General features: G+C 36.8%; 1 protein-coding gene, 1 long non-coding RNA gene and 1 other non-coding gene across 12 annotated transcripts in view; 1 reads left to right on the plus strand and 2 right to left on the minus strand.

The window, feature by feature from the left end:
* Positions 1-15790, minus strand: part of LOC126761174 (uncharacterized) — a 951325-nt gene that overhangs the window by 82777 nt on the left and 852758 nt on the right. The gene's annotated exons all lie outside the window — the stretch shown is intronic.
* Positions 2957-4315, minus strand: LOC126761171 (uncharacterized). The gene is made up of 2 exons (XM_050477136.1): positions 3672-4315; positions 2957-3603 (listed from the first exon to the last, which is right to left on the minus strand). The coding sequence occupies exons 1-2, from the start codon at positions 4044-4046 to the stop codon at positions 3076-3078; spliced, it is 903 nt and encodes a 300-aa protein (XP_050333093.1). The 5' UTR covers positions 4047-4315; the 3' UTR covers positions 2957-3075.
* Trnae-uuc (transfer RNA glutamic acid (anticodon UUC)) lies at positions 4705-4776 on the plus strand. Its single transcript has one exon. It is a non-coding gene; the product is annotated as a tRNA-Glu (tRNA).

Here is a 15790-nt window from a genome sequence, read left to right on the forward strand (position 1 = left end):
GAAAATTTGTAAATAAAACGCAAAATATTAAATTATTTATCAGTATTTGGTTTATCTTTAATGCACTTATGTCAACGATTTTCCACTTCTCGAAACACTTTTCATAAGTACTTTTTGGGGATAGTATTAAGCTCCTCTAGCGATCGACTGAAAACGGGTTCCATTGAGCGGCAATTTCAGTTTGGAGAACAAGAAAAAATCACACGGAGCCAAATCTGTTGAATACGGTGGTTGATCGACGGTATTCATAGCGTTTTTGGCTTAAAATTCGGTCACAAACGTGGCTCGAAGTGATGGTGCATTATCATTATATAAAATCCATAAATTGTTCTTACACAATTTCACTTCTTTTCAAAGAATGTTCTCACGCAAACACCTCAATATGTCCAAATAGAACGCGTTATTGAACGCATGTCCCTCTGGAACAAATTTTTAATCCTCCAAATCACGAATATCGAAAAAAACAATGAGCATCACCTTGATTTTTGAACGGCTTTGGCGTATTTTTTTTTGGGTCGGTTCGTTTTTCATTGTTGACTTGTTTCTATGTCAAACTCATAAACGCACGATGAGGCATTTCCAAAGAGACCTGATACGGTACTCTTTTCGAAAAAAATTCAGCTTTATCGTGACGAGTCGAGCAAGAACGCGTTTCATATCCAAAATATCCACCCAAATCATTCGAACGGACTCGTCAGATACTTATGTCGGGCTCTCTTGCTATCTCTTTAACACTTGCCTGACGATTTTCAAGTCTCTATTTTAATTTTGAAAGACTGTAGCCGCACCAACGATAGCTCTTCCAGTGCCAATTCGGGACAATTGCACAGTTGTTGCTCCACTATTTCCCTGGTATGCTGCTCTTGACATTTTCTGCAGTCTTCTGGTTCTGTCAGCTGCAGCAGGTCTGTGCCACCACCAGACTGTCTAGACAAGTCTGTCGAGTGTCGGTAGCAACTTATTATATTTCTGATTTAGCGCTTTACAGTTTTGCGCCCAGGCAACTTGTTCCATTCTCGCATTGTAATCTACCTTGTCATGTTCAGATCGTAGTATGGACAATTATGCATTTATCAATGGGTGACAGTTGCATACCTCTTTTAGCAATCTCGTTCACTATCTCTTTATCCTGGATACTTTTGTGACCTGGCAACCAGTAAAAGTGAATTCTCGTGCTTCTGGCGACACTTTCTACTGCTGCTCTGCTTTTCAAGACACTTCTGGCCATTATATGGAACGAGTTTAAAACTTTGATTGCTGCTTGGGTGTGGAAGTCAATTCTGGATGGCCTACAGTTTTTTGTTGATGCTTCAGAGCCTAGCTCCGTGGCTTTCCGAAAGAGAAAGATTTCTACTTGATATATTCGCAGTCTGGGTGCTTAGAAAGCTGCCTTATGCCTAACTCTGAATATACCCGCAACAACTTTGTTATCCATTTTTCATCCATCCGCATATATACTTAATGTTTCTTTCCATGTTAGCTCTGAACATTCAGTCTGTCTGTCACGACATACATAGATCTAATGGTCTTTAGCAATACCAGATGGAGGTACAGTTTAATTTGAGCTGAAGTATCTATCATTTAGGTCCTCAAGACATTTTGCGAACTGTAAGAGGGACTTCATATCTTATTTTAGTACTTCATCTAGTCCCCCAAACTGCGATGCTTCTATATATCTAAACCAAGATTTCATCCCTTGAAGTAATATTTTGTCCAGTGATCTCGTGGGGAGATATGATTTGGGAATAGGTTAGGTTTAGCGGATTAAAGTTCCGTACTCCGGCTTTCGATGCTTTCTTCTACTATAAAAAAAATTTATATCGGCACAGAAAACCTTAAAAAAAAAAACGTGGAACAACAAAAAAACGAGCAAGAATAATGAAATTTGATAAAAAGTCCCTAACACACTTAAAATTTGTTGTAAAACTTTACAGCTTTTCAAAGGGTATTGAAAAATCAATTCCACTCGCTAGTTCCACTCCTCGTCTATATCATACAGCTGTTGAGCATAAAAATACAAGCATATACACATATATACAGGATACCCGGTAAATACAGCGCGAGAGCGCCTCAATTATATCCAGAAAATAGCGCGCAAGCGCTAAGCACAGACACCGTTAGTTGTAAGGACACCGGCTGATAACAACTGTGGGAGAAAAACAGCTGACTGTGTTGCCAGAAAAAGATACGAATGTGTGTTGCTGTGTACAGCTGTGCGTCGTTGTTGCAGCTGAGCTAAGCGAGGTGCCAAAAATAAATAGGCTCATACCCCTATATATTTGTGTATGTATGTATATATTATTTACATAAGTACATATGTATAGGCACTTGTGTGTACAGACTCGTGTTAAAAATAAACTTATGTACTATTGAACGAAGAACAAAAATGCAGGGGATTTGAGGCGATAGCAGGACATAAATATACTCGGAGAAAGTCAAGCTAATTGTATGTAAAAGTGAGTTTTCGAATGTATAATGTATATGTAAATAATACATACATAAGCGAATTACTACACATCAGAAGGATACGTCGGAGACCCCGTAAAATAAACACATATGTATATACGCAAACTAGTCCCCCATTTTTTGAGATATTGATCTGAAAATTTGCTGACATTCTTTTATACTCAAAAAACGGATCACTTGTCGAAACCGAGGATATCGGACACTATATCATATACATAGCTGCCATACAAACTGAACGTTGAAAATTAAGCTTTGTATGGGAAACTTTTTTATTTGACGAGATATCTTCTTTAAATTTGTCATGAGTTATTGTCCAAAGCAGCCAAGTTATCTCTAAAAGAATGTCCAGATCGAGTCACTCTAGCATATACCGTCCATACAAACTAACCGTTCAAAATAATTTTTTTCGCTGTTTAATACTTCTAAAGACCAGCAAAAAAGTAAGCAGACTTTGGCATTTTCATAGCATAAAATAAAAATAGTTTTAATATATATTTATTTAAATAATAAATTTATTAATATAAATTTGCTTATGTTACATGTTTCCATACTTCTAAAAACCCCTGTGTATCAAAAATTAACCACAAATTAAAAATAATAACAAATTTCTCAATAGAAACTCTCCACATCCGCTTTTGTTATAAAATCGGTGGCCAATTCCTCGTTGATCACGTCCATAATACGATGATCGTCGAGAAAATTGTGGCTCATATCACGCTCCAGCGATTTGTATGAGTCCGCGTGCAGACGGCCCAGCGCGCCCTGATACAAAACCTCCATTATGGCTTTATTCGCATAGAGCTGCTGATCGCGCTCCAGGCGATGATAGAGCGCCACCCAGCTCGCGCCCAAAGTCTGTGCTTCAATCGAGAGTGATGCTGTCAGCGCTTGTGTATTGGTGACGCCAGCAGCGGCGCTCGTGCTTTGCAGCGGCAAGACGTTAAACTGCTGCATGCTTGCGGTAGCGACGGCTTGTTGTTGCTGTTGTGTTTGTGACGTGGTTGGCGGCTTTGGCGATGTGGCTGCTAAAGACTTTTCGCTATCTTCATCAGTGCTCGAGCTTTGCGTCGAATCGGGCGGCGCGCGCTTCTTCGTAAGCTTATTGCTTGAGTTCGGCTTACGACCGCGTCGTTCTATCTACAAAAGCATAAAAAAACAATCAATTGAAATTTAAGCGCTGTCAATCAGTCAACTCATTCACTTACTTTGCCCTCGCGCTCGTCGCGTTCTATATCAATGTCGAGCACGTCATCGAGAAAATTCATCTCTTTGAAGTAGAACAGCGTTGGCCGGTACAAATTATCACCCTTCCGTTTGCTGTCCTGTATGCGTCGCAGTTCGCGTCTATAGCAGGACCTCAGCCCGTTAATGCGCCGCTTCACATAGTCGATTTGTACATTCGCATCGATTTCGCGCAGTTTGTCGCGTAGTTTGGTGTAGGCTTCACGCTTAAGATATGGCTTTTTATAAGCCATACTTCTGGGATCCCAAAGCGCTGGCGATTCCTCATAGATCTTGATGAAATCCTTCCAGAATTGCACACCACCGCCGAGACACGATACGTTTTGTAGTTCGGACATCTTCCGTTTAATAAATATTAAAGATAATCTTTACACTCCGACCGTATAAGCTGTACTAAGTATTGTGATAAGATGTGCTACGAGTTGTCAGACACGTTTGAAGACAGGCCAGGCGAACATCGCGCTTTGGCGTTGCCACATGTCGTCAATTTTATGACAATATTAGCTGAGCTTAGCATAAAGCGGCGATTAAACTGTCCTTACGCTGTTATCATGCGCATTAGCAGTGTTGTGCAGGGGCGGACTGGCGGCGCACGAATTTATTATAAGACTTTAGATTTAATACAAAATATGATAATTTATGTAAACAATGCACGAAATTGCTTTTTTGTAAAAAAAAGTGTCGTCAGTAATATTCTGATTCATAAAGTACCCTACCTCGAGAGTGTTTTGCTTTCAAAAACCTAAAATTGTATTTATGACGCATTTTCGTAGACAATCCCATTTATTTTTATTTATTTTATTTTATTTTATTTTATTTTATTTTATTTTTAATATTTTTTATTTTATTTTTCTTCCTACAATTTTTTTTTTTAGAAAATTAGTAATTTTTCGAAAAATACAATATTTTAGTTATAATCCGGCATTTGAAAGGTGTGTATATTTATATGACCTTGAGAAAAAAATATATTGACAAAATTGCGCTGCATTTATCACATCCCATATGGTCTAGTGGCTAGGATATCTGGCTTTCACCCAGAAGGCCCGGGTTCGATTCCCGGTATGGGAAATACTTTTTTATTTATTTGTGTTTTTTACTTCTAGTATACTCAATAATTCCATCAGGCTACATCGTATTGTGTGGGTTCCCATTTTTTGTCACATTTTCTACTAAATTAACCCATCGAACGGGATTTGAATACCGCACCTTATCAATTAGTACAATCTCGGTCAAACATGTTGCATGCCTTATTTTACCGAAGCCTTGAGTTTGGCGATCGAACTATTAACTGATAACGGCCTTTTACTCGTTGTAGCGGCGGGCAAGGCAAGCCTATAGAATTCTCAAAAATGTTATCAGCTCAAAGATGCTGTGAAGAAAGTGCCACCTTACAAACATACAATGCGTTGTGTGCCTTTGTACAATATATAAATATTCAATATAGTATAAAAGGCTATGTGACTATGCTCAATAAGTGTTAAAAGGTCAGCGTGTACGATTACGTTAGTGATAAGGTTATCAATTCGGCTTTCGGGAGTCTAGCACTGTTATACGTAGGTAGCTATCCCTTGCACTGTCTATCAATACACGAATTTTGAAACACATACAGATACACATGTGTTTCTAAATTCGTGTATTGATAGACAGTGCAAGGGTTAGTATTACTTGTTCCAAAAATGACAGCATGTCCCAGTAGAACTTTGCTTGGATTTGGTATTGTATTTTCCAAAATCTCGACGTTGTTTTGGGTTTGGTATCATATTTTCAAAAACCTCAAGGTAGTTTTAATAGACAGATCACTCTGTTACTAATTAATATTAAAAGGTTTTCTATCAAGTATTTTATCGTTAGTCTGTAGTCTTCGAAAATATAGAAAAAAATATTTGGTATCAATGGGATCGTCTAAATTACAATATCGTTGATACTGTTATTACTAGGCTCGTGAAAATTATGAACTAAAACCAAATTTTCGTAAATAGTTTTGGTATTACAGCTGATTTGAAAAAGAATCTGACAAGACTGGGAGAGATCTGATTCTCCTGTTGAAAATGGTACTTTAGAACTGTGTGAAAGTGGGCGCCCTTGAAAATGGTAAAAAGTGAAAAAAAAAAAATTGTTAATAAGTATGTTGAAAAAGAAATATAAAATGACAAGAATGAAAGGAAAAGTAGTTTAAAGGGCGTTTTGAAATCGGTTAGGGAAAATGGAGGGGCGTGGTTAAAATTTTTAAGTGTTAAGAATGCTTAATCTTGATTTCCGGCAAAACTACGAGTCCTATAAAAAAAACTTGTATGATAAAGTTGTAGCAAATAAAAAGATTTACAAATTTCGTATAATCAGCTTTTTCATATAACCTCAAAATTTATGTGAAAATTTGAAAAAACAAAAAATTTTGAATTTTTTACTTTTTTCTTGTACAAAATATTTTTTGCTTTAACGAAACTTGCTGTAAACATACCTTTTTATATTCAGACACTGTTTTTTTATTCAATATTAAGGAGGAAACCTTATTTCGACTTAAAAACGGAAAAATATAATAATTTTCCATTAAAATTCTCACCTCAAGCTATAAGATAGGGACGCTACAAAGTAGATCAATAGGGACAACAAACGCGCCATATCTTTTTCGTTCTTTTGACATTACTTTTCAGTAAGGTTTGCCATTTCATCATGGAAAGATGCACGATCCAACAATGAGTCGAAATTACTAAAATTTACTACCGAAATTCGGAGTCAGTGACCTCAACTTTAAGAGCTCTACATACAATTTATGGTCGTCATAATCGTCTTGTCAGATCAACAATTGAGCTTCTATTGGCAAAATTTGAATCCACAGGCACAGTACAAAATGTTCCCGTGGCAGTGAGACAAAGGAGAGCCCATAGCGTAGAGAATACTGCTGCCGTGTACGTATTAATTCTCAGACATGGTTCTCAAGCGTTGGGCATCTCTGTGACGTCGTTGTAGCGTATTTTGCGAAAAGATCTTGACCTACATCACATCACCTACATTCCTGTGGGGCTACGTCAAGTCTGTGGACTATTCCAATAAGCCAGCGACGATTGATGAACTTCGTACGAACAACGTTCGTGAAATTGCAGTATTATCAGCCGATTTAGGTTTGGAAACCGTGGAAAATTGGGTTCAGCGTCTGGACTTCTGCAAGCGTGCCCGAGGTGGCCATGCAAAAGAAAACGAGTTCCATTCATAATGACTTCGAATGTGCTTTCACACGAGTAAAGAATTTCATTGATAAAGTTTTGTTCCGGTCACTTATACCAGACTATCGACTTTCCTAAATACTTCACATTTATTATAATGAAGAGCGTTTGAAATCAATGATTTGACCTACAAACTAAAAATAACAAATATGAATAGGTATATTTATTTTCTTACTATTATTATTATACATTTTTAATTTCTCGTAATGTATAGTAGACTTATCAAGTCCCATCAATCGCCTTTTATTCCTATAATTTAAACGAATACCTCGATGTTCTTGCATAAGTCAACACACAGGCCCGTTCTAAATCACCAGTTAATCATCTTTTGCCATAATTACTAATTATTTTTCGACGCAGTCATTGCAACATCACTCATTAGTTCCTTAAGTCGCTTTTAATCACCACCTTATTACATATGCTATTGGTATGTAAGGTGTAGGGGAGTACACGTGTTCTTAAGCATTCGTAAGCGACGCTTTTCATGAGAAATGCGACAATCAAATCGAAAGACAGCCGACAGCTTAAGCGATTTGATTATGGCAAAGCATTTATTATTCTCTTAATGAATATGCTTCGCTTAATAACGCGCATTAGACGCTCGCTTGGTGGCATACTTAAGTACATACATATATAATGCATGAGTGGAAGTAGTTTTCGACGCGTCCCGGCAATTTGACGGCGATTTACGGCAGACGGCAGGATCAGCGGTCACTAAGAACCATGTCAGCTGGTCAAGTATTTTTAATGAGGGGCTGTCGCAGCTAATGAAGTTTGTGCCTTAAGCATATGTATATGTACTTAACTTATATCAGTATGAATATACAGCTATTGCCTTCAAAATTGAAGGCGTTTCAAGCCAAGCGCTGGCTGTCCGCTTCCCGCGTTTGCTATTGTCTTCTACGCGAACAAATGCGTTTTTCCCATGAAACATTTCGCCTATCGCCGACTTGTTTAATTTCAAAGGCGCGACCACTAAACACCAACACAATAGCCATTCAAGAGCGTTGACAATGCGCTTTATAGGCGTTAGCGCTTCCCCAGTCGTTTATACCAATACCCAGATGCCACGAAAAGAGTCAACATAATTGACTTTGGGCATTTTGCATAGATTTTAGTCGCACAAACAAAGCCGGCAATTGTTTACGCTTAATTGTTGCTTAATTACTTCGGCTTACAACAACAACTAACATACCTCACATTCTCACTTTAGCTAGTCGGCTGAGCAGGTCAGTCTGTCACATGCACAGGGCAGCTAAAAAGGCAGCAGTAGGCACTCTACGCTCAGGATATACACAAAACGCACGCGCTATATACACATACATATATACGTATATGTACATATATCAATGCAGATTTTGTATAAATTTCAATATGCCTGCGTTGATGAGCGGACACCGCGACTTAGCAGCGCCTGTCTGGTATCAATTAGTGGTCCACAGGCATTGTCATACGGCACCGGCATTGTTCAATGCGAAGCAGCGGACGATGTCGACACAATGCCTACGTACATATGTGCATACATATATTTGCATAAACATGTGTACCACAGACTGGTCAGCACAAGAGAACTTCCAAGCTAAGGTGGAAACTGCCGCAGCGAGCATTGGAAAATATTTCACCTCCTGAATATAAGCTCCCTTCAAACATATGTGTGTATTTATGCAATACAATGGTTACAATCTACGTGACATACGCTGAACATGTGTGCATTTGTATGTCTGGCAATGCATCCGCGCAGACCCATTGCACATCCATAAGTACGTGACCATTTTCTTGCTACGCCGCGTTAACTTTGCTACTGGAATTTTCGATCGCTTACCCAGCGCAGAATTGGTACCTCAGAGTGTACCGGTAATTTTAATCGGATTAGTGACGGCATTAAATTGTGAAGCATGAAATCCCACTTACCTACAAGCCGGCACAGACATTCACACATATGTAGATATGTACATACATATGTGCTGCTCAAGTGCGAATTCTTGTAAAAGCGGTATGTAGGGAAATTCTGGCTTCGACTGACAAATGACGGTCATTCACATAGAGTACATCTGTGACGTCTGTACATCTGTATTTACATATGTAAACAAGCCAGCGATGTTCTTATGTCAGTGGGTTGAGTGTCGGCTACACCCTATTTTGACAGCAATCCCTGGTCTCAATGTGTGGTTTCTTGAGGGAATTACAAGGAAATATCTTGACTTTTCCTTGGGAAACTTACTGAGAGCGTTCTGACAAAATTCACACGCTATGGAGGTGATTTTGTATTATAAAGAAGCAGCCAAAATTTTTCTATTTGATCTCTCTAAAATGGCTATAGAAATACTAAAGACTAATCCTTTTCGAGGTTCCCTACTTTTTTAAGGAAAGAAAATAAAAACTTCAAATTTGATGGAGAATGTTTATTATCATTCAAAAGAACATTCTTTGGCATTTATATTTTTAATATTATCTGTTTCAAATGTTGGCCGCGGGTACGTCTCAGGTGGTCCATTCGTTGAGTCCAATTTTATATGACTCGTTCGAGTATTTTGACTGGTAACTGGCGAATACATACATATGTATAGTATGTACGTGATGATTTGCTCCATGACCTCAAGCGAAGCGGAATTGTCCGTATAGCCTGTAGACTTTACATATGCTTACGGAAAAAAGTCTAGCGGTGTGACATCGCACGATCTTAGTAGCCAATCGACCGGCCCAAAACGTAAAATTATCTGCTCACCAAAATGTTCTCTCAATAAATCCATTATTTGATGCGATGTCTAGGAAGTGGCGCAGTCTTGTTGAACCCAAAAGCTGCCGAAATCACGAGCTTTAAATCCAGGCATCAAAAAGTCGTTTCTCATGGCGTGATAACGATCGCCACTGACGATTACGTTCTCAACGCCATCATTTTTGAAGAAATAAGGATCGATGATTCCATTAGCACACAAATCACACCAAATCGTTGTTTTTTCTGGATTAAATGGTAGCTTTTGAATCTCTTCAGGTTGATCTACCAATACACTTGTGCCAACGTTTTTAAAGTCAATTTCCGGAATAGCCGTCAATGCGCGTGGCGATTCACATTTAATGGCATCAGTTGACTCAAGCCGGTTTCCGAAAAGCGGTTCTTTTGGTTTGGTGAATAACCAGAAGTGACACGGAGCTAGATTGGGCGAATATGGAGGTTGCGGCACGATATTGGTTGAAAATTTGTTTAAAAACTCAATATGCCACGGTGCATATTGTGTTGCAAAACCCAACACCATATATTTTTACGAATAGCTTCGCGCAAACGACGCATAACTCTCAAATAGTAATCGTTGTTGACACTTTGGCCGGTTGCAAGGAATTCGGAGTGCACCACTCCTCGATAATCGAAGAAAACTGTCAACATAATCTTGATTATTAACCAGCTTTAACTGGATTTTTCGTCTTCGATTCACCGATTGATCGTCTGTTTACGGGTGCTAGGTATAGATTCAAGACTCATCGCCAGTAATAATATGTTTTGTGATATCCTGATGGTCGGCAAGCTTTGTTTCACAGACGTTAACGTGGCACAGTTTTAGGAAAAAATTAGTGATTGTGAAACCAATTGTGCTTTTACTTTTCTTAGGCCCAAATTTTTCAAAATGGTTTTGACTGATACTCTCGATATTTCGATCAACGATGCCAGCAAGATTTTTGACTGTTGATAGTAGATTCTCAATCTCCATGTCATTATTTTATTGACGTGTTGCTCATCAGTTGATGTTGATGGCCGTCCGGGACATAAGTAGTTCATCATCAACGCGTACTCGTATAATTTGTACCAATCAAAAGCACTTGCTCACCACAACCAATTATCAGCGAAGGCCTTTTCCAACACTCTGAACGTTTCTACACCACAAATTTGATGCCGGACACAAAATTTAAATGAACTTCTTTGTTGAATAATTTTAATCAACATAAAAATCGCCGAATGCACTTATTGTACTTCAGAAAGACAAGCGTATACTAAAGAATAATGATTATTTTGATATGACATTTGGCACAGGTGTCACCAATAGTCATTTAAACTTAGAAAAAATGAATGGATTTTTGCGCGAAATTGATATTAAAAAGTCTTACTATTTTTTGCTCACAGCAGTAGGTGTCTGCGTATAAAAACAAAAACTATACTTTTATATTTTCCTTTGCACAAGTCACATTTCCTCTCTTTCATTCTGTCACGATTTTAAAACTTTCCATTGCATTTTCACAAGCGCTTGTAATTTAATTACCTTCAATTCAAATGCATTTCGAATTTTGATGAAATCAGCGGAAATTTGCGACTTAAGGGGATATTCTGGTCTAGAAGCATGAATTTCAGGTAATTTTTAAAGTGTCGTCAAAACAGATAATTAATATTTTTATTATCCTTTTTTTACTAGTTATTTCTTAATTTTAGAAGAGTACAGAAAAAAATTAAAAACTAAAAAAAGTAAAAAAATTCAAAAATTATGAGCTGACGAAGTGGGGGTTCTCTAAAAATTTCCACGTAACCATACCCATGATTTCAACCCTCCTAGTTATCTGAAACCAAAAAAAAAAAAGATTATTAATCTAGAATAATGTCGCAATGGCCGGAACTACGGAAAAGTGGGGAAAATTTTTTTTCACAAAATGGCGACTGCCTGAAAAAAAGTTTTTTTTTTTGATAACTTTTTCTGACTATTTCGAATTTTTTAAAAATAATAATAAAAATTTGGGGATGGGGCTAGTTCCAACCATAGACAAGCCTATAAAGAAGACTCTATAAAAATTTCAAGTAAATCGATCTAGTAGAACCTGAGAAATCGTGGGTATCGTTCCGAAAAGTCAGTTTTGAGAAAAACGCGTTTAAAGTTTCGCGTAAAGTCTTTTGTTCGATTAGTTCCGGCCGAACCAGTTTGGATGCCGGGTCATAAAAATGCCTATATCTCCGAAAATAATTTGAGTTTTGAAAAATCCTCTTGTACACATATTCTTGAATAGTTAAACTTTGAAAATACAGTCGAACTTCCATAACTCGAATCACTATTATCCCAAAAAAAACTTCGACTTTCGGAGACTTCGAGTTATAGAAAATTTTTTTTTTGTTAAAAGAAACTCATATATGCTACTTTAAGTATATTAAATGATGAATATGTATTTGTTGATTTAAAACACACATTACAGAAAATATAGAAATATGTGTATATACATTAAGTATTCACATAATTAGTGACTGAAAACTTTCTTTTTTTTTTGTATTTTCAGAAAAAATGACTCTTTTTGTTTACAACACATAGTGCTCATCAGTATTAGTGTCATTTATTTGCAAATATAAATCAATCTCGGAAAACAAGGCTGGTGAAAAAACTCCCGTCACTTGTTGAGCATTAACTGGATCATCTAATTAGGGATAATTCTCAACAATATCAGCATAATATAAGAAATCAGTTTGCTAATCATTATCTTGCTTAAATTGAAGATAGCATACATATTATGTTAGATTTATATTTAACATTCAATTACATTTCGATATTATATATACATAAAACATAAGTATGTATCTTCCTCTTCCCATTCCAGTATTGCACACTTTTTTACAATTCGCTATGGTATGATTTTTGACGTCAATATCCCAAGCTTTTGTTACATGATTGATGCAATCCATAAGTGTAATATCTTGTTTTTCGTTTGCCTCTATACGCTTTAGTGCTTCTTTTACTATTTGGTACGATAAAAAATTTCAGTTTTGAATTATGTTGATCCAGCGGCTGTAATTTGGAGGTCATATTCGGTGGAAAAAATGCCAGTTCAATGGCTTTCAGTTTGCTTTGTACGTCTTTTGGATGTGCTGGGCAATTATCAATAAACAATAAAATTTTTCGGCCAGTACTTTGAAAGCGCTTATCCAAATTTAGAACCCATTATTTGCTGGTCATTTCTGTGGAGTTATAGGCCAGACTGCGAGTTTAGACTTGAGAGAAAAGCACTACGAGTTAAATAAGCATAAATTTTCGTTCGATAACAGAACTTGAAAAATACGGAAATTTATATGTTAATTACTCTCTTAATGCGTACAAACCACACCAAACAGTTAGAGCATTTTTCGAGTTAAAGAATGCATGGGCAGTTCGACTGTATAAAAAAGAAAAATCGATTTTTTTAAATTTCTAGACCAGAATACCCCCTTAAGTAAAGTTCTTTGTTTAATAGTTGCCATATACATACATAGATCATTCGATATGTTATCAGTTGGCTGATGGTAAAATTCGTGCATCAGCAATAAAATATAGAAATATGTGTATATACATATACATATTTACACATATGAATAATGCATTCGTGCGTTTGTGAATAAATGTTCGAAAAAGTTGCCCAAAATTGGACTATTCCGAATGGACCACTCCAAAACGCAGCCGGTTTGGTGAGCATTAAATGAAATTATTAGAGGATAGCAAGTAAATACTCACAATAATATAACGTCTTACTAATCACTTGATGAGATTTTGCAAATACATTATGTAGATTTATTTTTTTTTATATATACATACAAACATAAGTTATCAAGCTCTTACCAAAATGCACACATTATATTTGATCAGCTGCGTACGTTGAGCAACGCATACTTCTATTTGTCCAGTCGCCGGAATATTTGCGAATTTCTTCTATTTACATGTGCTAGTTAGTAAATATGTATGTACAAGTCTACTTATTTGTTTAATTGGTGTTCTAAGTTCGAAAAGGTTAATGAGTAAGCCAGCACCTTGGGCGATGAGTAAGCAGCAGCATGTGTGCGCGTGTGTGTGTGTGTGTGTTGGTAGGAAACCTTGAAGTTTGCTGTTGTCAACTTCAGCGCAGAATCGCTAGCAAATGTGACTAATAGCGGCGCATACGATTGCTGCAAATGGAAGCAGCGAAACGCAACACGTGTGCCAACCCATTCCATACAAGTCATGCAAAAGCGCACATAGTAGACCATACATACATGTACATGCATGCATATGTACATATACATATACATATGTATAGTATGGGGGTATATATGAAAGCTTGAGTATCTAAGGATTATTGACACGGCAACAGCGTATCTCCGGAGGCGTGACAAATCGCACGGAGATTGCTCGATTAGTGGTGAAATTTTTGCGGTTAGAAAAAATTGTGCTATGCTCTGCTGCATTAGTGCTCACTTCTGTGGCGATCTCATTGTGCAGTATTTCTTGGAATTGCGAAATCGTCTCGCGACAGAGCTGCGATGCTTGTGAAATATGCAAGAAGTTTCGATAACTTTAAAGTGATGTACTTATAATGGAATAATTTAATATATTTATGTAGATATTAGTTTTTTGGAAATACATATATACATATGTACATAGGAAACAAACCAAACACCTTTGGATCTCTAGATAGAGTTAGAAAACTTCGCATATTTTAAAGCTCGTTTGCAATAGTTTCTCAATGAAACACCAAACTCAAGACTAAGTGCTTGAATTCAGTGAAATACCAAAATCGGATTTAAGTGCTTGTAGTCAAAAATATTTTTAAAAATGTGTAAGAGTGAGCGTTTGTATTGTATCTATCTGTTAAGGGAGCTTAGTCAGTATTTCTGATCTAAACCTCATACAAATTGCATAAAGGAAAAGATATGCTGAAATCAAATGTAAAGCTGATAAACTAACATACATACATACATACATATGTACATATTTTTGTGTTATTTCATCAATGCATTTGCTACATTTCAGGCGTTTAGCCAACACAAAGAGCTTGCAGGAAGTTATTTAGATATGTATGTATGTATGTATCTGCCATACACATTGAACGATATTCTACATTCTAGCTTCGGTGCGAAGTTACCGTTTTTTCGTTTAAAAAAATGTTCACCTACTGATTTTTATGCATTTTCTACCGCTTATAGATTTCTAGAAGTGATGAAATCAAGCCCATCGAAAACTCTGGAAGATTTATGAAAGAGCATATTGCACAGAAAAGATTTACAATAGCTGATGCAATCGTTTGCTTCGACACAATCAATATAAGTATGCTACGTACATACATATGTATGTATGTATGTATGTCCTTAGCAGCATAATTCAAGCTATACAAAACTCTTTTTGAACTTGTAGTTTCTCTTTAGTTTTTACTAACAAATAGCCAGCGAGAAAGCAAACTCCCTCTTCTGGTTTTTGACAGGGAGCAAACCGCAAGAGACGCATCACTGAAACCGTCTATTGGTTGTGAGGCTAAAAGTATGTTTGTACTTTCATACATGTTTTTTGTTGTATAGGTATACTAATATAGTATATAGTCAATTATATATGTATATATATACAGTTAAAATATTTAAAAAATCGTAGCTACGTAAAATTGTGAAATTAATAATCAGACTGTATTACGTCAACATATTAAATCTTCCTGTGCTAGGAGAAAACAGGTGCAAGAACACATACATACATATGTACATATGTATTTATACACTTACATATGTATGTATGTATGTTAAATGATCTTGTATCATACAGGCATATAAGTATATAAATAGCACAAATCCGAATATTACTTCTACGGAAGAGCAAAGCCGATCCTTTTAAGTCAGCCATAGAAATTATGATCGAAGTTAAGGGCGAATATGTTGTGACCCTAACCAGAAAGCTTGTAAGAAGACAACTCAACAAAACTCAACTTTTTGCACGAATTATAGCAGGAAGGAACCACTCCTGTCAAAACGCCACATCAAAATTCGACTGGAATTGCAAAGGTCCACAGAGACAAACCCGCACAATTTTGGAAGAGCGTGCTTTAAGGTGACGAAAACAAGATAAATAAAAGGTTTCGGATGGTAAAACATTTGTATGTCACCCACAAGGTCAAGCCCTTAACTCTAG

The sequence above is a fragment of the Bactrocera neohumeralis genome, chromosome 6 (genome assembly GCF_024586455.1).
Source record: "Bactrocera neohumeralis isolate Rockhampton chromosome 6, APGP_CSIRO_Bneo_wtdbg2-racon-allhic-juicebox.fasta_v2, whole genome shotgun sequence".
Taxonomy (NCBI): Eukaryota; Metazoa; Arthropoda; class Insecta; order Diptera; family Tephritidae; genus Bactrocera; species Bactrocera neohumeralis.

What these genes read in the sequence shown, in the direction of transcription:
- LOC126761171 (XM_050477136.1), bottom strand. Translation starts at nt 4,046, where the DNA reads ATGTCCGAACTACAAAACGTATCGTGTCTCGGCGGTGGTGTGCAATTC. An exon ending in GCGACGAGCGCGAGGGCAAA is followed by an intron (nt 3,604 to 3,671) that starts GTAAGTGAATGA and finishes ATGCTTTTGTAG; the next exon opens with ATAGAACGACGCGGTCGTAA.